Source organism: Bos grunniens, chromosome 22 (genome assembly GCF_055505025.1).
Source record: "Bos grunniens cultivar Pamir isolate PY7600 chromosome 22, Bosgru_T2T1.0, whole genome shotgun sequence".
Lineage (NCBI taxonomy): Eukaryota > Metazoa > Chordata > Mammalia > Artiodactyla > Bovidae > Bos > Bos grunniens.
Genome location: NC_141186.1, coordinates 3,196,123 through 3,222,660, shown reverse-complemented (window position 1 = coordinate 3,222,660; position 26,538 = coordinate 3,196,123). Strand labels below are relative to the sequence as shown.

Sequence of the window (26,538 nt, the reverse complement as noted above, 5' to 3'; positions counted from 1 at the left end):
AGAAAAAATGATAAAGGGACAAGTTACATTTCTACAGGTATGTAGCAATATTCAATAAACATGGGGTTTCTCTCCAGATTAGTACACAGATTTTTGTCAATACCAACCATAACCTCAACAGAGTTTTTCTTTGGAGACTTGACTAAATATTTCTAAATATATTATTGTGTGATGTTCAGTTCAGTTCAGTCGCTCAGTTGTGTCCGACTCTTTGTGACCCCATGATTCACAGCACGCCAGGCCTCCCTGTCCATCACCAACTCCCAGAGTTTACCCAAACTCATGCCCATCAAGTTGGTGCTGCGATCCAACCATCTCATCCTCTGTCGTCCCCTTCTCCTCCTGCCCCCAATGCCTCCCAGCATCAGAGTCTTTTCCAGTGAGTCAACTCTTTGCATGAGGTGGCCAAAGTATTGGAGTTTCAGCTTCAGCATCAGTCCTTCCAATGAACACCCAGGACTGATCTCCTTTAGAACGGACTGGTTGGATCTCCTTGCAATTCAAGGGACTCTCAAGAGTCTTCTCCAACACCACAGTTCAAAAGCATCAATTCTTCGGCACTCAGCTTTCTTCACAGTCAAACTTTCACAACCATACATGACCACCGGAAAAACCACAGCCTTGACTAGACGGACCTTTATTGGCAAAGTAATGTCTCTGCTTTTGAATATGCTATCTAGGTTGGTCAAACTACCGCACAGTTGCACTCATCTCACACGCTAGTAAAGTAATGCTCAAAATTCTCCAAGCCAGGATTCAGCAGTATGTGAACTGTGAACTTCCAGATGTTCAAGTTGGTTTTAGAAAAGGCAGAGGAACCAGAGACCAAATTGCCAACCTCCGCTGGATCATGGAAAAAGCAAGAGAGTTCCAGAAAAACATCTATTTCTGCCTTATTGACTATGCAAAAGCCTTTGACTATGTGGATCCCAATAAACTGTGGAAAATTCGGAAAGAGATGGGAATACCAGACCACCTGACCTGCCTCTTGACAAATCTATATGCAGGTCAGGAAGCAAGAGTTAGAACTGCACATGGAAAAACAGACTGATTCCAATTAGGAAACGCAATATGTCAAGGCTGTATATTGTCATTCTGCTTATTTAACTTATATGCAGAGTACATCATGAAAAACGCTGAGCTGGAAGAAGCACAAGCTGGAATCAAGATGGCTGGGAGAAATATCAATAACCTCAGATATGCAGATGACACCACCCTTATGGCAGAAACTGAAGAGGAACTAAAAAGCCTCTTGATGCAAGTGAAAGAGGAGAGTGAAAAAGTTGGCTTAAAGCTCAATATTCAGAAAATGAAGATCATGGCATCTGGTCCCATCACTTCATGGGAAATAGATGGGGATCTGGTCTCATCACTTCATGGGAAATAGATGGGGAAACAGTGGAAAGAGTGTTAGACTTTATTTTTGGGGGGCTCCAAAATCACTGCAGATGGTGACTGCAGCCATGAAATTAAAAGATGCTTACTCCTCGGAAGGAAAGTTATTACCAACCTAGACAGCATATTCAAAGGCAGAGACATTACTTTGCCAACAAAGGTCCGTCTAGTCAAGGCTATGGTTTTTCCAGTGGTCATGTATGGAAAGCTGAGAGTTAGACTGTGAAGAAAGCTGAGTGCCAAAGAATTGATGCTTTTGAACTGTGGTGTTGGAGAAGACTCTTGAGAGTCCCTTGGACTGCAAGGAGATCCAACCAGTCCATTCTAAAGGAAATCAGCCCTGGGTGTTCTTTGGAAGGAATGCTGCTATAGCTGAAACTCCAGTACTTTGGTCACCTCATGCGAAGAGTTGACTCATTAGAAAAGACTCAGATGCTGGGAGGGATTGGGGGCAGGAAGAGAAGGGGACGACAGAGGATGAGATGGCTGGATGTCATCATCGACTTGATGTATTTGAGTTTGAGTGAACTCCGGGAGTTGGTGATGGACAGGGAGGCCTGGCGTGCTGCGATTCATGGGGTCACAAAGAGTCAGACACGACTGAGTGACTGAACTGAACTGAACTAAACTGAGGTTGGTCATAACTTTCCTTCCAAGGAGTAAGTGTCTTTTAATTTCATGGCTGCAGTCACCATCTGCAGTGATTTTGGAGCCCAGAAAAATAAAGTCTGACACTGTTTCCACTGTTTCCTCATCTATTTCCCATGAAGTGATGAGACCAGATGCCATCCATGATCTTCATTTTCTGAATGTTGAGCTTTAAGCCAACTTTTTCACTCTCCACTTTCACTTTCATCAAGAGGCTTTTGAGTTCCTCTTCACTTTCTGCCATAAGGGTGGTGTCGTCTGCATATCTGAGGTTATTGATATTTCTCCTGGCAATCTTGATTCCAGCTTGTGTTTCTTCCAGTCCAGCGTTTCTCATGATATACTCTGCATATAAGTTAAATAAGCAGGGTGATAATGTACAGCCTTGATGTACTCCTTTTCCTATTTGGAAACAGTCTATTGTTCCATATCCAGTTCTAACTGTTGCTTCCTGACCTGCATACAGGTTTCTCAAGAGGCAGGTCAGGTGGTCTGGTATTCCCATCTCTTTCCGAATTTTCCACAGTTTATTGGGATCCACACAGTCAAAGGCTTTTGCATAGTTAATAAAGCAGAAATAGATGTTTTTCTGGAACTCTCTTGCTTTTTCCATGATCCAGCGGATGTTGGCAACTTGATCTCTGGTTCCTCTGCCTTTTCTAAAACCAGCTTGAATATTTGGAAGTTCACAGTTCACATACTGCTGAATCCTGGCTTGGAGAATTTTGAGCATTACTTTACTAGCGTGTGAGATAAGTTCAATTGTGCGGTAGTTCGAGCATTCTTTGGCATTGCCTTTCTTTCGGATTGGAATGAAAACTGACCTTTTCCAGTCCTGTGGCCACTGCTGAGTTTTCCAAATTTGCTGGCATACTGAGTGTAGCACTTTCACAGCATCATCTTTCAGGATTTGAAATAGCTCGACTGGATTTCCATCACCTCCCCTAGCTTTTTTCATAGTGATGCTTTCTAAGGCCCACTTGACTTCACATTCCAGGATGTAAATTACGGCTTTATTGGGGTTTCCCCTTGCCACAACACAGGATAGAGTAAAGAAGTTAGACCTTTGGCTACTCTGAATAATTCTAGAATGCTCTGGCCTGGAGGAAGAGTCTCCATTTGGCTGGAACCTTGCCTGGGGATAATTTAGGGCAGGAGCAATGCTGGCTCAGTATTTTAGAATAGGATAAGAAGACAGTTGGGAGATGTGGAATTGGAATTGGTTAGTGCATATCAAAGAGGTACCGTGTGCATCCTGAAGCACTGGCTAGGCTTGGGAGCGTTAGTCCCTCCCCAGGCAAAAAGGTTTTTTAAAATGTCAAATCATCATGATATACATATATACATAGAGTCTGAGAAAGGAAAAATAACTATGAAAAAAATTTTTTTGAAAAAGTAAAGTAATGAAGGATCACTAACCCACACATTAAAGAAAAGATAATAATTACAGCAATTTGGAATTCATTTTAAGACTACAGACGTAAATAGATATAGATACGGATATTTTGACATGTAAAACGCTGCATGTTATATTATGGACAAGGTATACTATATATTCTAGCATCTGGCTCAGTTGCTCAGTCGCATCTGACTTTTTGCAACCCCATGGGCTATAGTCCACCAGGCTCCTCTGTTCATGGGATTCTCCAGGCAAGAATACTGGAGTGGGTTGCTATTTCCTCCTCGATCTTCCCAACCCAGGGATCAAACTCTTGTCTCCTGCATTGGTACGTGGGTCCTTTACTGATGCACCTGGGAAACCCCATACTATCTATTATAGAGAAGAAAACAAAAGAAGAGCAGCAAAGTAGGGAAAGATTATTTATTAGTATAAATGGTGTTGGGATAAGCAGTGAGTGCGGGGAGAAAACATGTCTTTTTCCACCACCCTTCTAAGTTTTCATTTGGGGCCCCTACAGCAAAAGACAGATGAAAAAGTGAAAGCATGCAAAATTATCTAATATAAGTTTTATGTGACTGGGGTGCCTCCATAGGAAATGAAGACCCAGAGAAGCAACTCAGCCTCAGTGTTGTGACTCCGGGTGTGACGAGGAGTGGAAAGTCACAGGGATGTGGCAGGACAGGAAGGTGCATGGGCTACATGTGGAGCCTGCTTCTGAGAACTCTCTGTGCCCTCTGTCTTTGGAGACAGGAGGCTCCTGTCCTCCACGGACAGGGAGGAGAACTCCCTCATGAGGCCTTTATGACCTGCTTCAGGGGAAGGTCAGAAACTCCTTCCTACCTGGTGTTTCACAAATTCCTTCATCTGAGAACACTCAATACACCAAGGTGCTGTATTCTGGGGCAGCACATCCTGAGTCTTATCACTATAAGGCTGCTGCAATTTTTTATACTCTATCCTTGTACCACATGTAAAAATAAATCCATATTCCCACAACAATAGCTAACATTTATGAAATGTTTCCTATTTTCTAAGCACTGTGCTATGTACTTTATATAAATTGTCAAGAGTAATTTTTATATTATAAGACTTTCATTCTTCTCATTTAACAGGAGGAAACTGAGAGCATAGAGAGTTTAGCAGCCAAATTGAAGATCATAGCAGTGGTAGGTGACAGACCAGGACCTCTATCCCCTTTACAAGTAAATATATGGTTGAAAATGTTACAGTATGTAGGGTAGAAAATAAGTAAATTATCCAGTAATTTCAATAACAATGTGTTTATTTCCATTTTCCTCTCCATAAGTCTTTGAAATTTCATGGCTTTTGGTCTAATTTATAATATTTCAGTATTATTTTATATTAAATCACTCTGCAATTATATTGGTAGTTTGTTGAGTTCAGCAGGACATTCAAAAGTCATACCAAATGTCGGACAGACATTACACAGTCTTGTTTAATGCACTGCAAGATATCTACTGTCCTGAATCTTTGCTCAGTAGAACATCTTGTGAAAGTGAACGTTGCTCAGTCGTGTCCAATTCTTTGCGACTCCATGGACTGTATAGTCCATGGAATTCTCCAGGTCAGAATACTGGAGTGGGTTGGGATCTTCCCAACCCAGGGACAGAATCCAGGTCTCCCGCATTGCAGGCGGATTCTTTACCAGCTGAGCAACAAGGGAAGCAGAATGTCTTGTATTCCCTCAATTACTATACTCCCAAACACCTCCACACATTCCTAAAATATCTGTTAGGGCAGTGTCTCACAAACTACCTGTAGTAAAAAGCCAGTTGTTACCTTCCCCAACTCCATAATCTGTCCAATATCTATACTTTTATTTAAAAAAAAAAAGTCACTAGGGGAAAACAAAACAATAAATTAAAACATACAGAATATAAATTCCATTTTATTGCATTTGACAGACAAAAATTACCATGCAAGTGTCTAAATGGTTACTGTCAGTTTTTCCTCTTATCTCACTGCAGGCCAATAAACAGTTCACAGACCAGTTCTGGTTCGTGGGCCACATTTTGAATAGCACTGACCTAGAGACAGTACCACCTTTGTTGAAAATCACTAGTAAAAATAAAGCAATACATAAGAATGGTAGTTAATATTACCTTTATAATTTTTATGCTAAATATCCTCTAGTAGAGACTGAAATAAACAATACCATCCTCATAAACAACCCTGCACTACTTCACATGCTCCTGTCTAAACCTTCAGACATGCACACAAGTCCTAGTTCGTTTCTTTTTTAAAGGGCAACCTTGTCTTCTGATGTTGAATTTCCCTTTGCAAAGGTGCATCTACACTATTTACATAGTGAAAAGTCCAGATTCCTTTTACAAGCAAAAAGCAAAAGGATAAAAACAAAATTTGATTTTAAAAGGACTCATAAAAATATACATACATGGAACACAAGAATGATGCTCCTTTTATTGCCTGTCCACCTGGAGGTTCCTGCCCATCAGCCTTTCCTGTTTCCCCACGTCACACTTGACCTTCTGAGAGTTCACCCTGTGCCCGCCCCATCACTCAACACGGAAGGACCACAAGGGTAGGCTTTGCTTTCAATCATGGTCCACTTACTTATGACACTAATACATTACTTGTCCAGAAGAATTTGTTTAAAAGCATTGACTCCTTTTCTTTTTCAGTGGTGTCCTATTGAGAATATTGTCACATGAGAACACTGTCAAAGCTTCTCCTATCCTAACCATAGCTTTGACAGTAAGTAGAGTTAAATATCTCTCTGCACACAATGTACAGAATAACATTAAATTTTAAAAATTGCTTTAAAATGCTATTAACTTTACGAATTTTTATTAAAAAGATTCAAAAAAATGCCTGATGTTGTTCTCTACTTAACTTTAAGGTAAAGTCCACAATAAGCTGTGAATTTTAATTATTTCAATTTTCTATGAAGATTGCACACATAATAACATGACATAAAATATTTTAGTATGAGAAATATTAAAATATGAGTATGCACAAATAAAAGCAATTGTTTATTTTTTAACTTAAAATTTTCTATTATTCTAATATCTGATAATTCTATTACACTGATATAAGTAACATAAATATTAAATTAACCATAAAAGTTAAAATATTAACCATTAATATTAAATATAAATACTATTTTCTTTTAAAAGTGTATTAATCAGATTGAATTTCAAATCTGTATATTTAATAAAATATGATCTTACCCTTTTCTTGGCCACCACAGTAACTTTGCCAGTTGCTTTGGATTTGTCTGTAAGATAATAAAGAATGGCTGCTTCAGAAAAGTGCCTACACTCCTGTTCGAATAAATGCAACATTACACAGAATTTTCTTTCTCATACCATGATATGTGTTTTCTGTGGTCCTTTTTGATAAAAATGCTAACAAACTCAGCTCCCAGAGTTGATTATAAAACAAAGTAATCCAAAAGTAAGAGCATTCCTATACTTATTTGACAAACCTCGGCCCCTAAATCTGACTGGCTGGCTGGATGCCCTCCAGCGAGCATCCAGTGCATTTCATTTCTAGGTTCCAGTCAGCCCAAGTGCCCTGGGGTATGTAGGATCTGGAATTAAATCCCAGTTACTTCTACATGCATGTCTTACTACATGCCAGACAAGGAATAAAGACTTCAAAGAGACAACATCTTATTTAATCCTCCTGATAGTTTTTAAAGGTGCATGCCCCGTCTCCACTCCACAGCCTGAGGTTCTGCAATGGGGCAGATACATCCGACCACAAGTCCCTGGTCTCTATCCCTGCTGCCTCCATTCGGGGCCCCAAATGGGGCTGCCAACAGTGCTGCCAAGAAAGATGCAGCAAGAGTGAGGAGGCTAATCAAACAAGAGTACAGCTGACCTTGAACAACAAGGCGGTTTAGAGCGCCAACCCCTTGTGCAGTCAAAAATCCACATATAACTTTTGACTCCCTAAAATTTAATGACTTGTAGCCTACTGTTAACTGGAAGCCTTACTGATAATGTAAACAGTTGACGAACACATATTATGTATGTTATTATGTATTATATACTACATTCTTACAATACAGTAAGCCAGAGAAAAGAAAATGTCTTTAAGCAAATCATGAAAGGAAAAAATATTTACAGTACTGTACTGTATATATATATCAATGCTGTAAGTCTGTGATTTGTTTTTAAGATGAATCATCCATCTGTCACTACCTATAGAAATTTTGTCTTCTATGATACAAAATACTGTAGATGTCACATGTATTACTAACACTAGACATCAAATATGAAAAGATAATGTGAAAACAAAATTCATGTTTCATGAAGAAACAGTGACATGGCTGCCCAGTGTAATAGATATGATTGCTCACAGTAGCCCAGCCTCTATGTTAATGGATAAATCATTATAACATTTTTATGGCAGACAATATTATGGTCACATTCATAAGACAGAATGCGACACCTGTTAGATTTTTTAAAACCCCTTACCTGTGATGATAGGCTGATATGCAGTTTCCCCAATTATGAGAGAGAGAGGTACTGTATGTAATATAATTCTTTGAAAGCAAAGTTACAAGACAGTAAGAAAACCAACACATTATTAATTTTGTGTTAACTATCACTCAGTTTTTGCCTATGTAAGGCTAGTCTATTCACTTCAATATAAGTCTTGCACACAATGCTCTACATGATGAATGCCTGGGCACTAATGCGGAGGACACACACTGTCATACAGACTCTACTGCAAGTGTTAGACTGGCACGTGAGGATACCCACATAGTGCACAACAAATACATTTATGGACCGTACGGCATGAGGATTATTTACTATTCATTGAGTAGAAGTAGGTCATCATTAAGGTTTTCATCCTCATTAGCTTCACTTTGACAAGGCTGTGCAGGAGGAGGAGAAAGGGTTGGACTTTCTTATGGGTGGCAGAGGCAGAGGAGGTGGAAGGGGAGACAGGATAGGCAGGCTCACTTGATGTCACTTTATAGGAATGCATCTTCATTTTTGTCTGACTTTTTTGCATCCTCATTTCTCCAAAATGATACTAACACTTCTTCCACCATTTGCTTCCGTTTCGGTGCCCATATCATAGAAGAGTTCACGATGTAAAAAGTTAAAACCAGGCTTGAGTAATCTGAAACCTTCTGCCAGATTGTCTGATGTCAATTTGTTTCCTGGCACTGCTTCTTCTACATCTTCTTCCTCATCATCTGGCCATGATTCAGAAGCAGTTATCTGTTAATTCCTCTGGTGTGCTGTCTTGAATTTCTCCAAGGTCTGGAAACTCATCACCTGCTACCCTTTTTGTCCTACCCACAACCTCTTTCATGATGTCCTCAACTGGATCCATTGTAAGTCCTGTGAAGTCATGCACATCTGGTCACAGTTTTCTCCAGCAGGGATTTATTATTTCAGGCTTGATGGGCTTCATGGATTTTTCTGTCACAACAATGGCATCTGCAATGGTGTAATCAACCTTCCAGACTTTCACAATGTTCTATTAGGGTTCTCTTCTAGAGCACTGACAATCCTTTCCATGTGTAACACACATTAAAAGTTCTATGATCCCTGATCTACAGACTGAATTCAGTTCAGTTCAGTCACTCAGTCGTGTTGGACTCTTTGCGACCCCATGGACTGCAGCACACCAAGCCTCCCTATCCATCACCAACTCCTGGAGTTTGCTCAAACTCATGTCCATCGAGTTGGTGATACCATCCAACCATCTCATCCTCTGTCATCCCCTTCTTCTCCTGCCTTCAATCTTTCCCAGCATCAGGGTCTTTTCTAGTGAGTCAGGTTGTTACATCATGTGGTCAAAAGACTGGAGCTTCAGCTTCAGCATCAGTCCTTCCAATGAATATTCAGTGTTGATTTCCAAGGGACTCTCAAGAGTCTTCTCCAACACCACAGTTCAGAAGCATCAATTCAATGCTGCTCAGTTTTCTTTATGATCCAACTCTCACATCCAGACATGACTATTGGAAAAACCATAGCTTTGACTAGACGGACTTTGTAGGCAAAGTAATGTCTCTGCTATTTAATATTCTGTTCCAGTTGGTCATAGCTTTTCTTCCAAGGAGCAAGTGTCTTTTAATTTCATGGCTGCAGTCACCATCTGCAGTGATTTTGGAGTCTAAGAAAATACAGTCTGTCACTGTTTCTACTGTTTCCCCATCTATTTGCCATGAAGTGATGGGACTGCATGCCATGATCTTTGTTTTCTATGTTGAGCTTTAAGCCAGCTTTTTCAGTCTCTTCTTTCACCTTCATCATGAGGCTCTTCAGTTCCTCTTCATTTTCTGCCATAACGGTGGTGTCATCTGCATATCTGAGGTTACTGATGTTTCTCCCAGCAATTCAGAGACTGAATTAGAGAATATATGTTCGAAAGGCAAGCAGATCACTTTGACACCTTCAGTGCTGAACTCGTGGCATTCTGGGGGCCAGGGCATTTCCGATATCAGAAGAACTTTAAAAGACAGTCCCCTTGCTGGTGGAGTACTTCCTGACTCCAAGGACAAAGCACTGATGAAACCAATCCAGTAAAAGAATTCTTGCTGTCCAGGCCTTCTTCGTATAGTACAACCAAAAGACTGGCAGCTGCTGTTTATCTTTTCCCTTCAAAGCTTGTGGGTTAGCAGCTTTATGGATAAGGGCAGTCCTGATCATACATCCAGCTGCATTTGCACAAAATCAAACAGTTAGCCTAGCCCTTCCTGCCTTAAATCCTGGTACTTGCTTCTTTTCTTTACTAACAAATATCTTTTGCAGCATTTTTTTTCCAGAATAGGACACTTTCATCTGCATTAAAAATCTGTTCAGGTAGGCATCCTTTCTCCTCAGTGACTTTTTTAATGGCATCTGGGAACTCATCTCCTGCCTTTTGGTCAGCAGAAGCTGCTTCTCTTGTTATCTTGACATTTCTTAAGCCCAACCTCTTTCTAAAATTATCAAATCATCCTTTGCAGGCAGTAAATTCTCTAATTCAGATCCCTCACCTTCCTTTTGCTTTAAGTTGTCATATTATAACCTCACTTTTTCTTGAATCATACTAGAGTCTAAGGTATGTCTTTTTGATAGCAAACCTGTACTCACACTAAGGCTGCAATTTCAACGCAAGGTAAAAAGTGTATTGCACTAAAGTGAAAGGTTTTGGTGCATGCTAGTGTAGCAATGGCACCCCACTCCAGTACTCTTGTCTGGAAAATCCCATGGATGGAGGAGCCTGGTAGGCTGCAGTCCATGGGGTCGCTAAAGAGTCAGACACAACTGAGCGACTTCATTTTCACTTTTCACTTTCATGCACTGGAGAAGGAAATGGCAACCCACTCCAGTGTTCTTGCCTGGAGAATCCCAGGGACAGGGGAGCCTGGTGGGCTGCCATCTATGGGGTCACACAGAGTCGGACATGACTGAAGTCCGACAGCAGCAGTGTAGCCAAAGTGATAGTTTCACAAATTTCCTTGTTTCACTTTTTTACAATGGTTGGATTCATTCATCTTGAAATGGTGGCAACTTCAGTTGCAGACCTCAGTCTATAGTCCATATCAAGTAACTCTGTTTTTCCTTGGAACGTCGTGACTTATTTCCTGCGTGCACTTTCAGCATCATTAGTGGCACTTCGTGGGTTCTATGGTATTGTTCAGGGCTTATGGTATTGCATAGAAATATGTGAGAACTGCAAGAGAACACTTTCCACTGTGATACGCAACTTTAGTGGAGAGATGAAGTGCTCGTGCAGAGGTGACCCGTGTCACAGCATTTGCACAAGTGTGCACTACATCTGTGCTCACTGTGACAGCAGCAGGAGGTAGCTGGGAAAGTATTACCATGGCACAGTGTGTGCACAACACTTACCTTTATGCAATCAAGGTTTAATACTGCATTTTTATGTTTGTTTACATTTCACCCGACTACAAATGGCACCATATACAATCTGTGTTTATGTACATTTTAATAAGTTTTAATTTTTATAATATATTTGTGTGTATTTCATGGTAGTAAATGATTAAAATAGACTGCTATCTACATATAATTTAATCACTCATGATATACACTTTTCTCAAATTTTTTAGGCTATGCAGTTCATCTGTAAATTTTTTCAAATTGTCACCAATCTCCCCACATTTTTCATATATTTATTAAGTGAATTCACTGAAATCTGTGTATAAGTGAACCTGCTCAGTTTCAACTCATGTTGTTTAAGGGTCAATTGTATAGAAAAGTATTTAAAGATCATTTTGATATGTGCAAAAGTATGTATGTGTGTATATTAGTAAAAATCATTGGCACAACTGGTCTTTTTTTAAAAAATGTTCAATCTGGAATTCCATAATTGAATAGATTCTATGTAAATATTTATCCATAGATATGTTTTAGAAACCTTAATACTGTGGTAATGAAAAATGGGAAGGGCTATAGATATTAACTGTAAGGTTTCAGGGCTGCATTTATGCAGAAAGGCAGAATCAAGATGGAGGAGAGAGAAGAAACAAAGTCCCTGTCTCCCCATGCCTAGGACACTCACTAGACACTGGTAGGGAATCCCCAACAACCAGGCCAACGGGAGGAGCCCCTGGGTGACCAGCTCCCATGGGGGAGCAGAAGGGGAGGGGCAGTCAAGAAGTCAAGTCTCCCTCTGTCTTCTGGAGCCCCCTCTGTCCTCTAGAGTCCCTTCCAAGCACATGCATTGCCCATGTAGGCCCTGCAGGCACAGGAAAGAAAGAGGAGAAAGAGCTGTGTTGGCTGGGGGTATGTCCCTCGGGTGTGGAAGAGTGGGAAACAGCCTGGTGTTCTACCATCCACTCAGCCTGGGGGAGCCTCCTGGGGTGCCAAGCCCGATCCTCTGTACTTGGAAGCCTGATGCACTCTGGAGGCCCCCTCAGGTGGGCTGAGCCCAGGCCTTACCTCCTACTCCAATCCAAGGTCTTTTCTGGAGGCATGGTCCTGAACCAAGACCCCATGCCCCACCTAAACCCTGCCTCTACCTAAACTCTACAACCACCTAAGCCCTTACCTACCTAAGGACCATGACCCCCTAAAGCCAAGGTTTTTTTCTGCCTTTCTTTGTTGCTCTTATTGTTTTGTTAGATTTTTTTGTTTTTTACTCTTGGCCAGTGGAGTTCAGTTTTACCTTCAGTTTTGCAATCTGTAGCTATTTTATATATAGTCTTAATTTTTCTACTGTTTGTTAGTTTTCTAAATCTATTTTATTCTTTGTTATTGTTCTGCTCCCTTTTATTTTTATTTAGTATAATATATATATATATATACATATAAACATATATACACACATATATATACATATAAACATATATACATAGATATATATATATACACATCAGATCAGATCAGATCAGTCGCTCAGTCGTGTCAGACTCTTTGCCCCATGAATCGCAGCACGCCAGGCCTCCCTGTCCATCACCAACTCTCGGAGTTCACTCAGACTCACGTCCATCAAGTCAGTGATGCCATCCAGCCATCTCATTCTCTGTCGTCCCCTTCTCCTCTTGCCCCCAACCCCTCCCAGCATCAGAGTCTTTTCCAATGAGTCAACTCTTTGCATGAGGTGGCCAAAGTATTGGAGTTTCAGCTTTAGCATCATTCCTTCCAAATAAATCCCAGGGCTGATCTCCTTCAGAATGGACTGGTTGGATCTCCTTGCAGTCCAAGGGACTCTCAAGAGTCTGCTCCAACACCACAGTTCAAAAGCATCAATTCTTCGGCGCTCAGCCTTCTTCACAGTCCAACTCTCACATCCATACATGACCACAGGAAAAACCATAGCCTTGACTAGACAAACCTTTGTTAGCAAAGTAATGTCTCTGCTTTTGAATATGCTGTCTAGGTTGGTCATAACTTTCCTTCCAAGGACTAAGTGTCTTTTAATTTCATGGCTGCAGTCACCATCTGCAGTGATTTTGGAGCCCAGAAAAATAAAGTCTGACACTGTTTCCACTGTTTCCCCATCTATTTCCCATGAAGTGATGGGACCGGATGCCATGATCTTCGTTTTCTGAACGTTGAGCTTTAAGCCAACTTTTTCACTCTCTACTTTCACCTTCATCAAGAGGCTTTTTAGTTCCTCTTCACTTTCTGCCATAAGGGTGGTATCACCTGCATATCTGAGGTTATTGATATTTCTCCCAGCAATCTTGATTCCAGCTTGTGTTTCTTCCAGTCCAGCGTTTCTCATGATGTACTCTGCATGTAAGTTAAATAAACAGGGTGACAATATACAGCCTTGACGTACTCCTTTTCCTATTTGGAACCAGTCTGTTGTTCCATGTCCAGTTCTAACTGTTGCTTCCTGATCTGCATACAAATTTCTCAAGAGGCAGATCAGGTGGTCTGGTATTCCCATCTCTTTCAGAATTTTCCAGTTTATTGTGATCCACACAGTCAAAGGCTTTGGCATAGTCAATAAAGCAGAAATAGATGTTTTTCTGGAACTCTCTTGCTTTTTCCATGATCCAGTGGATGTTGGCAATTTGATCTCTGGTTCCTCTGCCTTTTTTAAAACCAGCTTGAACATCAGGAAGTTCACGGTTCACATATTGCTGAAGCCTGCCTTGGAGAATTTTAGCATTACTTTACTAGCATGTGAGATGAGTGCAATTGTGCGGTAGTTCGAGCATTCTTCGGCATTGCCTTTCTTTGGGATTGGAATGAAAACTGACCTTTTCCAGTCCTGTGGCCACTGCTGAGTTTTCCAAATTTGCTGGCATATTGAGTGCAGCACTTTCACAGCATCATCTTTCAGGATTTGGAATAGCTCAACTGGAATTCTATCACCTCCACTAGCTTTGTTTGTAGTGATGCTTTCTAAGGCCCACTTGACTTCACATTCCAGGATGTCTGGCTCTAGGTGAGTGATCACACCATCGTGATCATCTGGGTCATGAAGATCTTTTTTGTATAGTTCTTCTGTGTATTCTTGCCATCTCTTCTTAATATCTTCTGCTTCTATTAGGTCCATACCATTTCTGTCCTTTATTGAGCCCATCTTTGCATGAAATGTTCCTTTGGTATCTCTGATTTTCTTGAAGAGATCTCTAGTCTTTCCCATTCTGTTGTTTACCTCTATTTCTTTGCATTGATCGCTGAAGGCGGCTTTCTTATCTCTTCTTGCTATTCTTTGGAACTCTGCATTCTGATGTTTATATCATTCCTTTTCTCCTTTGCTTTTCACTTCTCTTCTTTTCACAGCTATTTGTATACACACACACACACACACACACACACACACACACACACATATACTTTTTCTTTCTTTGCTACTGGAGTCTGGTTTTACCCCCCAGGGGTTGTTTCATATATACTCTTATTTTTTCTGATATATCTGTTAGTTTTCTAAATCCATTTTATTTTTTATTCTTTGTTATTGTTCTGCTCCTTTTTATTTTTTATTATTATTTTCTTCTTTGCTACTGAAGTTTGGTTTTACCCTCCAGAGCCTGTTTCATATAGATTTATATCTTTTCTAACATATCTGTTAGTATTTTAAATTTATTTTTTATTTTATTATTTGTTATTGATCTGCTCCCTTTTTACTTTTCTATTTTCTTTTTTTCTTCTTTTGCTGCACCCTGCATCTTGCAGGATCCCAGCTCACAGGCCAGGAAACAGGCCTGAGCTCCTGTGGTGGGAGCAGTGATTCCAAACTGCTAGACTAACACAGAATATCAGGCCCCAGGGAATATTAATCAGGATGAGGTATCCCAGAGGTCCACATCTCAACACCAACACCCCACTTCACCCAAGTGCCCACAAACTCCACTGCTAGAAACCTCAGGCCAAACAACTAGTAAGAAAGGAACACAGACCCACCCATCAAAAAAAAAAAAAAAAAAACATGAGATGACAAAAACTACGACAAGCACTGAAAATGAAATTGATCAAAAATCTTCCAACAAACAAAAGACCAGTGCCAGAAGGCTTCATAGGTGAATTCTATCCTGTTCAAATTCTTCCCAAAAATTGCAGAGGGAAGCAAATACTCCCAAACTCATTTTACGAGGCCACCATCACCCTGGTACCAAAACCAGATAAGGAAATCACAAAAAAAGAAAACTTCAGGCCAATATCATCCATGAATATAGATGTAAAAATCCTCAACAAAATACTAGCAAAAAGAATCTAACAACATGTTAAAAGGATCGTACACCATGATCAAGTGGGGTTTATCCATGGGATGCAAGGATACTTCAACATATGCAAATCAGTGTGATACACCATATTAACAAATTAAAAGATAAAAGGCTTCTGATAAAAGATAAAAATCACATGATAATCTCAATAGATTTAGAAAAATCTTTCAACAAAATTCAATACCCATTTATGTTAAAAAAAAAAAAATCTCTCCAGAAAATGAAAGAGAAGGAACCTACCTCAACATAACAAGGGCCAAGTACAACAAACCCACAGCAAACATTATTTCTTTTGGTGAAAAACTGAAAGCATTTCCTCTAAGATCAGGAACAAGAAAAAGGGCCCACTCTCACCACTGTTATTCAACATAGTTTTGGAAGTCCTAGTCACGGCAATCAGAGAAGAAAAACAAATAAAAGGAATCTGGATTGGAAAAGAAGTAAAACTCTTACTGTCTACAGATGACAAGATAATGTATGTACATAGAAAATCCTAAAGATGCCACCAGAAAATTACTAGAGCTTATCAATGAATTTAGTAAAGTCTCAGGATACAAAATTAATACATAGAAATTGTTTGCATTCCTATACACTAATAATGAAAAATCAGAAAGAGAAATTAAGGAAACAATCCCATTCGTCATTGCAACATACAGAATAAAATACCCAGGAATATTCCAACTGATGAAGGAATAATCTCCAGCATACACAAGTAGTTCAATATCAGAAAAGCAAACAACCCAATCAGAAAATGGACAGAAGACCTAAACTGACATTTCTCCAAAAAAGACACACAGATGGCTAAAAGACACACCAAAAGATGCTCTACATCACTCATCATGAGAGAAACGCAAATCAAAACTACAATGAGGTATCACCTCACATTGGTCAGAATGGTAATCATCAAAAAATCTACAAACAATAAATGCTGGAGAGGATGTGGAGAAAAGAGAACCTTCTTGCACTGTTGGTGGGAATGTAAATTGATACAGCCACTATGGAGAACAATATGGAAATTCCTTAGAAAACTAAGAATGAAGTTACCATACGACCTTTGAAATTTAAAGAAATATTCCTAGGTATTTTATTCTGTTTGTTGCAATGGCGAATGGGATTATTTCCTTAATTTCTCTCCTTACGTAGGTTTATTCCTAGGATAAAAACCCGCAAAAGACCTGTATACAGAAAACTATGATAGTGATGAAAGAAATCAAAGATGACACAAACAGATGGAGAGATATATCACATTCTAGGATTGGAAGAATTAACATTGTGAAAATGACTATACTAGCCAAAGCAATCTACAAACTCAATACAATCCCTATCAAATTACCAACGGCATTTTTCACAGAACTAGAACAAAATATTTCACAATTTGTATGAAAACACTAAAGACCCCAAATAGCCAAAGCAATCTTGAGAAAGAAAAATGGAGCTGGAAGAATCGATGGTCCTGATTTCAGACTGTACAACAAAGCTATAGTAATCAAGATAATATGGTACTGGCACAAAAACAGAAATATGAATCACTGGAATAAGACAGAAAGCCTACAATAAAACACACACACCTATGGGCACCTTATCTTTGACAAAGCAGGCAAGAATATACAATGGAAAGATAGCTTTTTTAACAAGTGGTGTGGGAAAACTGGGCAGCTATGTGTAAAAGAATGAAATTAGAACACTTCATAACACCATACACAAAAATAAACTCAAAATGGATTAAAGACCCTAATATAAGCCCAAACTATATAACTCTTAAAAAGAAAATGTAGGCAGAACACTTTTTGACATAAATCACAGCAAGATCCTCTTTGACTCACCTCCAAGAATAATGGAAATAAGAACAGAAATAAACAAATGGGACCTAATTAAACTTAAAAGCTTTTGCACAGTAAAGAAGCTATAAACAAGATGAAAAGACAACCCTCAGAATGGAAGAAAATAACTGCAAAAGAAGCAACTGACAAAGGATTAAATTCCAGAATATACAAGCAGCTCATGCAGCTCAATATAAGAAAAGCAAACAACCCAATTAAAAAATGGGCAGAAGACCTAAACCGACATTTCTCCAAAGAAGACATACAGACGGCTAACAAACAATAAATACTGGAGAGGATGTGGAGAAAAGAGAACCTTCCTGCACTGTTGGTGGGAATGTAAATTGATACAGCCATTATGGAGAACAGTACAGAAATTTCTTAGAAAACTAGGAATGAAGCTACCATATGACCTCTGAAATTAAAAGATGCTAGCTCCTTGGAAGAAAAGCTATGACAAACCTAGACAGTGTATTAAAAGCAGAGACATCACTTTTCTAACAAAGGTCTGTACAGTCAAAGGAACTGTACAGACAAACATATGTTTCTTTCAGTAGTCATGTGTCAATGTGACAGCTGGACCATCAAGGCTGAGCATCAAAGAATTAATGCTTTTGAATTGTGGTGCAAGAGAAGACTCATGAGAATCCCATGGACATCAAGGAGATCAAACCAGTCAATCCTAAAAGAAATCAACACTGAATATTCATTGGAAGGACTGATGCTGAAGCTGAACCTCTAATACTTTGGTCAACTGATGTGAAGACCCTGATGCTAGGAAAGATTGAGGGCAGGAGGAAAAGGGGGCGACAGAAGATGAGATGGTTGGATGGCATCACTGACTCAATGGACATGAGTTTTAGCAAGCTCTGGGACATAATGAAGGACAAGGAAGCCTGGTGTTGTGTGGTCCATGGGGTTGCAAAGAGTCAAACAGGACTTAGTGCCTGAACAACAACATGAACCAGTGATCCCACTACTGGGCATATACCCTGAGAAAATAATAATTCAAAAAGGCACTTGTACCCAATGTTCACTGCAGCACTACTAACAATAGACAGGACATGGAAGCAATCTAGATGTCCATCAACAGATGAATGGATAAAGAAATTGTGGTAGATATATACAATGGAATATTACTCAGCCATAAAAAGGAATGAATTTGAGTCAGTTGAACTGACGTGGATGAACCTAGAGCCTGTTATACAGTGTGAAATAAGTCAGAAAGAGAAAAACAATTGTCATATATTAATGCATATATATGAAATCTAGAAAAATGGTACTGATTAACCTATTTGCATGGCAGGAATAGACAGAGATGTAGAGACAGACTTGTGGACACAGTGGCAGAAGGCAAGGATAAGATGAGAGAGTAGCTTTGAAAATATATACTTTACCACACGTAAATACACAGCCAGAGAGAAGTTGCTATATAACACAGGGAGCTCAGCCTGGTGCTCTGTTAAGACCTAGAAAGGTGACATGGTGGGCTGGGAGGGAGGCTCAAGAGGGAGGGGATATGTGTATACCTAGAGCTTCCCTGGTGCCTCAAACGGTAAAGAATCCTCCTGCAATGCAGGAGACCTGGGTTCAATCCCTGGGTCAGGAAGATGTCCTAGAGAAGGGAATGGCTACCCACCCCAGTATTCTTGCCTGGAGAATACCATGAACAGAGGAGCCTGGCAGGCTACAGCCCATGAAGTTGCAAAGAGTCAAATACGACTAAGTGACTAAGCACACACATACAGCTGATTCATGTTGCTGTATGGTAGAAACCAACATAACACTAGTGGTAAAGCAGTTATCCTTCAATTAAAATTAAAATTTAAGAAAGAAACGAAAAAGATTTATCAATACGGGAATATAATCACAATGAGCATGTAAAACAAAAAGGATAAGAGTAAATAAATTTTTGCCATCTAAAAGCCAATTTTGCAGTAAAAAATTATTTTCACAAAACAGAAAACTAGAGGAGTAGGTTATTGTATTAGTACCTACAACTGGCTGCCATGTGTAAATTTCCCTTTTTCCTATGTTCAGCTGGTGCTTGAAATAACCCCTTCTTCTGGAGTATATGTTTCCTTCCTGATGAACGTACAAGATGACCCACCACCATAGATGATTCTTCAGCTAGGAGAAATACCCACCTCTTTTGCAAATTCATAGTCATCTTAGGTCACAGAACTTTTTCCCTTGTCTTACAGCTTCTTCGATATATATCTAAGCACTCTGCAAGGCTAGGATGTGCCTTGAGGCAGGGACCACTTTTCAATGCAGCAGGTGCTCAATTTTTTTACATTTAATAAATGTATATGGATTTTATGCAAAATATTATATGGATCTGAAATATACATTGTACCCAAACAAATTAATATAATTAACTGAAACACACAGAATATTTACATGGCATAAGTCACTATACTAGACAATGTAAAATATAAAATATTACATGTTGTCACTCAGATCTTTAGTTTCTTAACTGATAAAGCAGGAGTAATATATTGGTATACTGTGATTTAAATAATATAATCTACATAAAATAAAGTTCCTAAAACAATGTCTGGTAGATTTTAGATAACAATGTTCTCTTCCATTTTAGCTAATTGATGTGTGTGTGTGTGTGTGTGCGTGTGTGTGTGTGTGTGTGTGTGTTAGAGAGAGAGTGAGGGAGAGATCTTAAGCCTTGTAATACTAGGAAAAATAGTTTGTCAATGATATATTTCACTATTGTCTCATCTTTTCAAGTGATTTCATCATTCTTCCATTTAAATAATTATTTGTCTTTCAAACAGTTGGGAATAATTGATGAGCAATGATAAAATAGCAAAATATTCCAAGAGGGAAAAATAAGATGGTTGAAATTCCACAATGCATTTCAGATTTAAGGGCCCAGTGAGACCTGGTAGTAGTTACAATATAGAACATGCTTTGTTGAATCAAAAAAAATTTCCCTGTTCTTTTGAAGACCTCTGACAATATCAAAATCACAATGAAAGGCTAATCTGTACAAATAGCTAAAACTGCACAAAAAGACTAAAATTGGATCCAAAGGACCCTGATCATATATTGAGAGTTAATGAGAATAGAACAGAACTCATGTTTCTTCTCAAAACGTAAGCGATTCTTAAGTAAAACATCCAGCAGGGAGATGAATTGGGAACAGAAACATCCAAACTGCTGTTCAAGAACTCTTCACACTCAAACGTTGTGGAGCTGTCTCCCAGTGCAATAGAACTCTAATTCAATGTCAAAGGAAAGTGCTGATGTAATACTTTCAAACATAGCAATCACTAGTGATTTCTCTGTTAATAACAGTAAGTCTGTGTTCAACTTCAGCAGCATTTACTATTTTCTAAGAGCTGAATTCTCCCTAGTGAGAAAGGTTTAATTTCCTCCCTTCAGAAATCTCTGCATGTAAGAACCCTGACATACAGAGTGAAAAGCAGTTAACAGGAAATGTAGATTTGGATAATTAAAAGGACCTTTACTTCTCTTCTGAACTATATCCACATCATATTTTTAAAGTATAAAAGAGGAGCTTCAGGTAGAAAATAAAAATGTTCCAAATGAGTAGAGGTGGTTATGCATCATGAATCGTAAGAGATGTTAAAATGTTTATTTACAACCATATGAGAGGGAAGTTAGGGTTAGAAAGAAAGCTGAGCACCAAAGAATTGATGCTTTTGAACTGTGGTGTTGGAGAAGACTCTTGAGAGTCCCTTGGACTGCAAGGAGATCCAACCAGTCCATTCTAAAGGTCCTGGGTGTTCACTGGAAGGACTGATGCTGAAGCTGAAACTCCAATACTTTGGCCACCTCATGCGAAGAGTTGACTCACTGGAAAAAGACTCTGATGCTGGGAGGGATTAGGGGCAGGAGGAGAAGGGGACGACAGAGGATGAGATGGCTGGATGGCATCGCCGACTCGACAGGCACGAGTTTGGGTGAACCCTGGGAGTTGGTGATCGACAGGGAGGCCTGGCATGCTGTGATTCATGGGGTCGCAAAGAGTCAGACACGACTGAGCGACTGAACTGAACTGAAAACCTGGAAGCAACCAGGATGTTTTCAATGGGTGAGTGGATAAATAAACTGGTACACACAAACAATGGAATATAATTGGTAGTAGAGAAATCCTCACAGCTACTGGAATGAAATAAATGGTTTGCCTCTAAGCAACTAAACTTTTAAGTAACTGACCTCCTGTAAAATATTTGAATAATGGTTAATTATCTCTCAAACCTACTTTGAATACAGTAAGAAGCTGTATACCTCCTAGAATCCACTCTAGAAGCTAAGCAGGCACAGGACTAAATTCTCTTTTGGAGGCAGTAAAGAGGGAGTGAGCCTGTGACGCAAAGACTTAACTCCTAGAAGTCTGTTCACGCCCGTCAATTTGGGATACTTCAGGCACAAAATGAGAGTCCTTAGGCACATGGCTCTCTATAATCAGGCTGAATTATACAAATTCTGCATGTAAAAACCATCAGACTTTCATCAAGAAAATGGTTTGTTGCTGCAAAATCAATCAGAAAGAACCCCGTTCCAGGTCTCCGGACAAGTAAGAATGCCAAAGGATGCAGACATCAACACCCTGGCACACACAACAACAGCAAAGGCAAAATAACTTACCGAGACCAGGTCACTGCTAGTGTGAAATGGCTGCAATACAACTTTCAAAAGTAAAAGACTATACATTACTACAAAATATTAATGTTCAAAACAACTAAATATTTCAGTTTATTCTGGTTACACAAACAAATGTATAGCCCATGCAAAGCATAAAATTGTATTTGTGACACTAAAGTGAGTTCAACCTTTATTGCTAATAAACAGAGACATTATATTTTCAGCTCAAGGAATAAAATCACATTTGTGGTAATAAAAGTCTTGACCACAGGAGTTTGCTTATCATTCTTTTTCCATTCTTTTCAAATCTATTTATATGCTTTAAAATCTAAACTTAGGTGGCTAGGTTAATATTTAAACTTTTTCTCAAATAAAATGTTTTTATACATGTTTTAAACTTTTCTACAGGAGAAAAAATATCAGTCTTACTTTAAAATTCAGTAAGCACAAAAGACCAGATCCTCCCTTAGAAAAATCTGCTTTAGAACTTAAGGTGGAGAAAATCAGAAGGTACCTTGTAAGGAAAAAAAATATATCCTTTTTATGATCACTAAGCAGAAAAAAATTTAAATATATTTATTTATTGAAAAATCATTTCCATGCAAATATTAAATTCTTTTTAGAGTTAAAAATGTATTATAGCTGCTACAAACCCTATGAATTCATTTAAAAAGCTACCCATAAACCACAATATTTATGATTCAAGAGAACTTTGAGGATGCTTTGAAATATTATACTTTTCTACCTAATTAAAGAAGTTAAAGATCACTTTTTATCTTTGCCTTGAATTTGAAAAAAAAAAAACATTTTGAAAAATACTTTGTTCTAAAATAATATAGCATATCCAAATAAAAGTTTCACTCAAGGAATATATTTTAAAGCCATAGCTTCTAATTTTGAAATAAATGCTTTGAAATACATAAGAGAATCTATGTAGAAAGGTTAAGAATATAGATGACAGAAGCACTAATTAAAACACCTACATTTAAATAGAGTGCTCGCTATATAGACACTACTCCAAAAGGACATACAGATAGCCAAACAACACATGAAAAGATGCTCAGCATAACTAATTATTGGGCTCCCCTGGTGGCTCAGAGGTTAAAGCGTCTGCCTCCAATGCAGGAGACCTGGGTTCAATCCCTGGGTCGGGAAGATCCCCTGGAGAAGGATATGGTAACCCACTCCAGTATTCTTGCCTGGAGAATCCCATGGACAGAGAAGCCTAGTAGGCTACAGTCCACGGGGTTGCAAAGAGTCAGACACGACTGGGACACAGAGCGACTTAGAAACACAAATCAAAACTACCATGAATTATCACCTCACACTGGTAAGAATGGCCATCATCAGCAAGTCTACAAATAATAAATGTTGGACAGGGTGTAGAGAAAAGGGAACCCTCCTATACTTTTGGTGGGAATGTAAATTAGTGCAGCCACTATGGAGAACAGGATTGGAGGCTCCTTATAAAACTAAAAATAGAGCTACCATATGATCCAGCAATCCCATTCTGGACATATATCTAGACAAAACTATAATCTGAAAAGAAGCATGCACCTCAGTGTTCTTTGTAGCACTATTTACATGAGCCAAGACATGAACGTGAAGTCACTCAGTCATGTCCGACTCTTTGTGACTCCATGGTCTGCTTTAGAACTTAAAGCAGGCTCCTCTGCCCATGGGATTTTCAAGGCAAGAATACTGGAGTGGGTTGCCATTTCCTTCTCCAGGAGATCTTCCCAACCCAGGGATTGAACCCAGGTCTCCCACATTGTAGGCAGACACTTTACCGGCTGAGCCACCAGGGAAGTCAACAACCTAAATGTCCATCAACAGAGGAATAGATAAAGAAGAGACAAAAGAATACTACTCAGCCATAAAAAGGAATGAAAAAGTGACATTTGCAGAGACATGGATGGATCTAGAGACTATAATACAGAGTGAAGTAAGTCAGAAAGAGAAAAACAAATATTGATATCGCTTTACATGGATCTAGAAAAATGGTAGAGATGAACTTATTTGCAAAGTAGAAACAGAAACTACAGACGTAGAAAACAAATTTACAGTTACCGAGGGGAGATGCTGGGGGTGGGATGAATTGGGAGATTGGGGTTGACATATATACACTATTGATACTGTGTATAAAATAGACAACTAATGAGAATCTAGCACAGGGAACTCTTCTCAGTCCTCTGGTGACTTAAATGGGAAAGGAATCTGAAAAAGAGGGAATATATGTATACATATAGCTGATTCACTTTGCTGCACAGCAGAAAATAATACAACATTGTAAAGCAGCTATGCGCCAACAGAAATTAATTTTAAAACATGGATTGCATGTTTAGTCTGGGAAAATAGTTTCAGAGGGCAAAAAATAAATACTATTAATCCATATAAGAATAAATTTTCATTGGACAAAGATACACTATTCTCCTGTGAAACGGAAAGAGAGATTTTAAAATGTGCAAACATGTTTTGGAAAGACACTCTTGAATAAATCCTTGTTTTGTGGTGGTGAAGAATAAACAATGCACGTACCCTGTTTTGATAGGTAGCATCTTTCCAGCCTTTGCTCATGAGAACATCCATACAGGAGGTATGCTTCTTGTAGGGCACTCTTATACCACTTATTTTTCTTACATTTTTCTGGCTAAAGAAAGACAGAAAATTAGTAAGATTCATCTTTAAGTGTATTTTTTTTAACAGGTTCAGCTGTTGAGCTTGAACTAAAACTAAGCACTGTACAATACTCTAGACTTTGATTATTATTTTTTGGTATATTTTAGAATATAGCAAAGTTGGGGAAATTTTGTATGTTAATAGCCAAAAGGGTCAGAGTCTCAATTCACTAAGATACTTTAATATGATTTATCTCAGACTTAGTTACAGATAGCTAAGACCACCAGTGTAACAAAGTAGTGAATATTAATACATTTTATAAGAATAATTTTGATTCCTCTTTAAGTAACAAGGCAATGGTAATGTAATGATAAAAACTGAAAGGCATAGTTTCTTACTGTAGTAAAACTAATTCCATTCACATCCAGTTTTTGTGTTACAGCAGATAGCTGGCATATTCATACAATTTTTTGAAACTTTCTGTGCCCAATTTCTTCACCTGTAAAGCGTGGCTAATGCAATCACCATTAAGTATTAAAGGAAACAATAAGTATTAAATTCAGTAAGTATTAAGGGAATAATAGATGAGAGAGTTTTCTGGCATAATAAGTGATCAATACATGTTATTCTACTTGAATACAGTTCTTTTTCTAAATATATATTCAATTTTTAAAAAATATAACTTGAGAGACTTCCCTGGTGGTCCAGTGGTTAAGACCCCATGCCGCCAAAACAGGGGGGATGGGTTTGATCATGGTTTGGGAACTAAGACCCCACATGCCATGTAGCATAGCCGAAATATTTAAAAAAATAACAGCTGGAAAATTTAATTTGAAAAGAAAAATGGAATAAAAGAATCTTTAGGTTAAAAATGACTGTAAAAATTATATGGCCTAGTAATTTTGCCAATGTTATTTTAGAGCTTGTCCCTAAAAGATTTTTATGATGCTTAAAAAATTTACAATTTATAAAATGCATGCCATCATTTTATTTTTGCAAACTTCAGCTCCAAAAAGAACACAGGTGTTAAATTGCATGTGGTACTGGACACTATTTGCCATAAAAGTAGTGAAAAAATACAATCAAACAAAAATCTATTTTTGTAAATCAAACAATAGATTTTTGCACACAGAATACCTAAATTTCACTTATTAGGTTATTTCATAGGAAAAAAGAAAAGACAGACAGATACAATTCAAAAAACATCAGATAATTTAAACTAATTTAAGAATATCTAAGCTATAACAACATTTGCAGATTTAAAACATTTTTGCCTCTCAAATGTTATAAAGATGCTAAGTTAAACATTTATAGGACTTCTGGTGGTGCCTCCCTGATAGCTCAGTGGGTAAAGAATCTGCCTGCAATGCAGGAGACCCTGGTTCGATTCCTGGGTCTGGAAGATCTGCTGGAGAAGGGATGGGCTACCCACTCCAGTATTCTTGGGCTTCCCTGGAGTATTCTGGCCTAGAGAATTCCATGGACTGCATCGTCCATGGGGTCGCAAAGAGTCGGACACGACGGTGACTTTCACTTTCATGGTAACTTTCTGGAGGTGCAATGGATAAGAACTCACCTGCCAGTGTAGGGGACACGGTTTTAATCCCTGGTTTGGGACGATTCCACTTGCCACAGAGCAACTAACCCCACAAAGGCAACTACTGAGCCTGTGAGGCAACCACCGAGCCTGTGTGCCGCAACCGCTGAAGGCTGCGTCTAGAGCCTGTGCTGCGCAGAAAGAAAAGCCACCTCAATGAGAAGGCCCCACAACTCAGCGAGGAGTAGCCTTTGCCCACCACGACTATAGAAAGGCTCTGCAAAGCAGGGAAGACCCAGTCCAGCCAAAAATAAATTAATTTAAAAGATTTTAAAAATAATTTATAGAT

The 26,538-nt window shown here is 38.8% G+C and overlaps 1 protein-coding gene across 6 annotated transcripts in view; it reads right to left on the bottom strand.

Moving 5' to 3' along the window:
- The window catches only part of ZCWPW2 (zinc finger CW-type and PWWP domain containing 2), a 147,756-nt gene that overhangs the window by 28,547 nt on the left and 92,671 nt on the right, over window positions 1–26,538 (bottom strand). For 3 of the 6 annotated variants that reach the window (XM_086365606.1, XM_086365611.1, XM_086365607.1), the window contains 2 exons: window positions 24,572–24,683; window positions 6,658–6,704 (listed from right to left, as the gene is read on the bottom strand). In XM_086365606.1, coding sequence (XP_086221732.1) covers window positions 6,658–6,704; window positions 24,572–24,683 — 159 coding nt within the window. Of the gene's footprint in view, window positions 1–5,338; window positions 5,525–5,990; window positions 6,116–6,657; window positions 6,705–24,571; window positions 24,684–26,538 lie in introns of those variants that run through there. The other 3 variants (XM_086365613.1, XM_086365610.1, XR_015150832.1) reach the window with 3 other exon arrangements.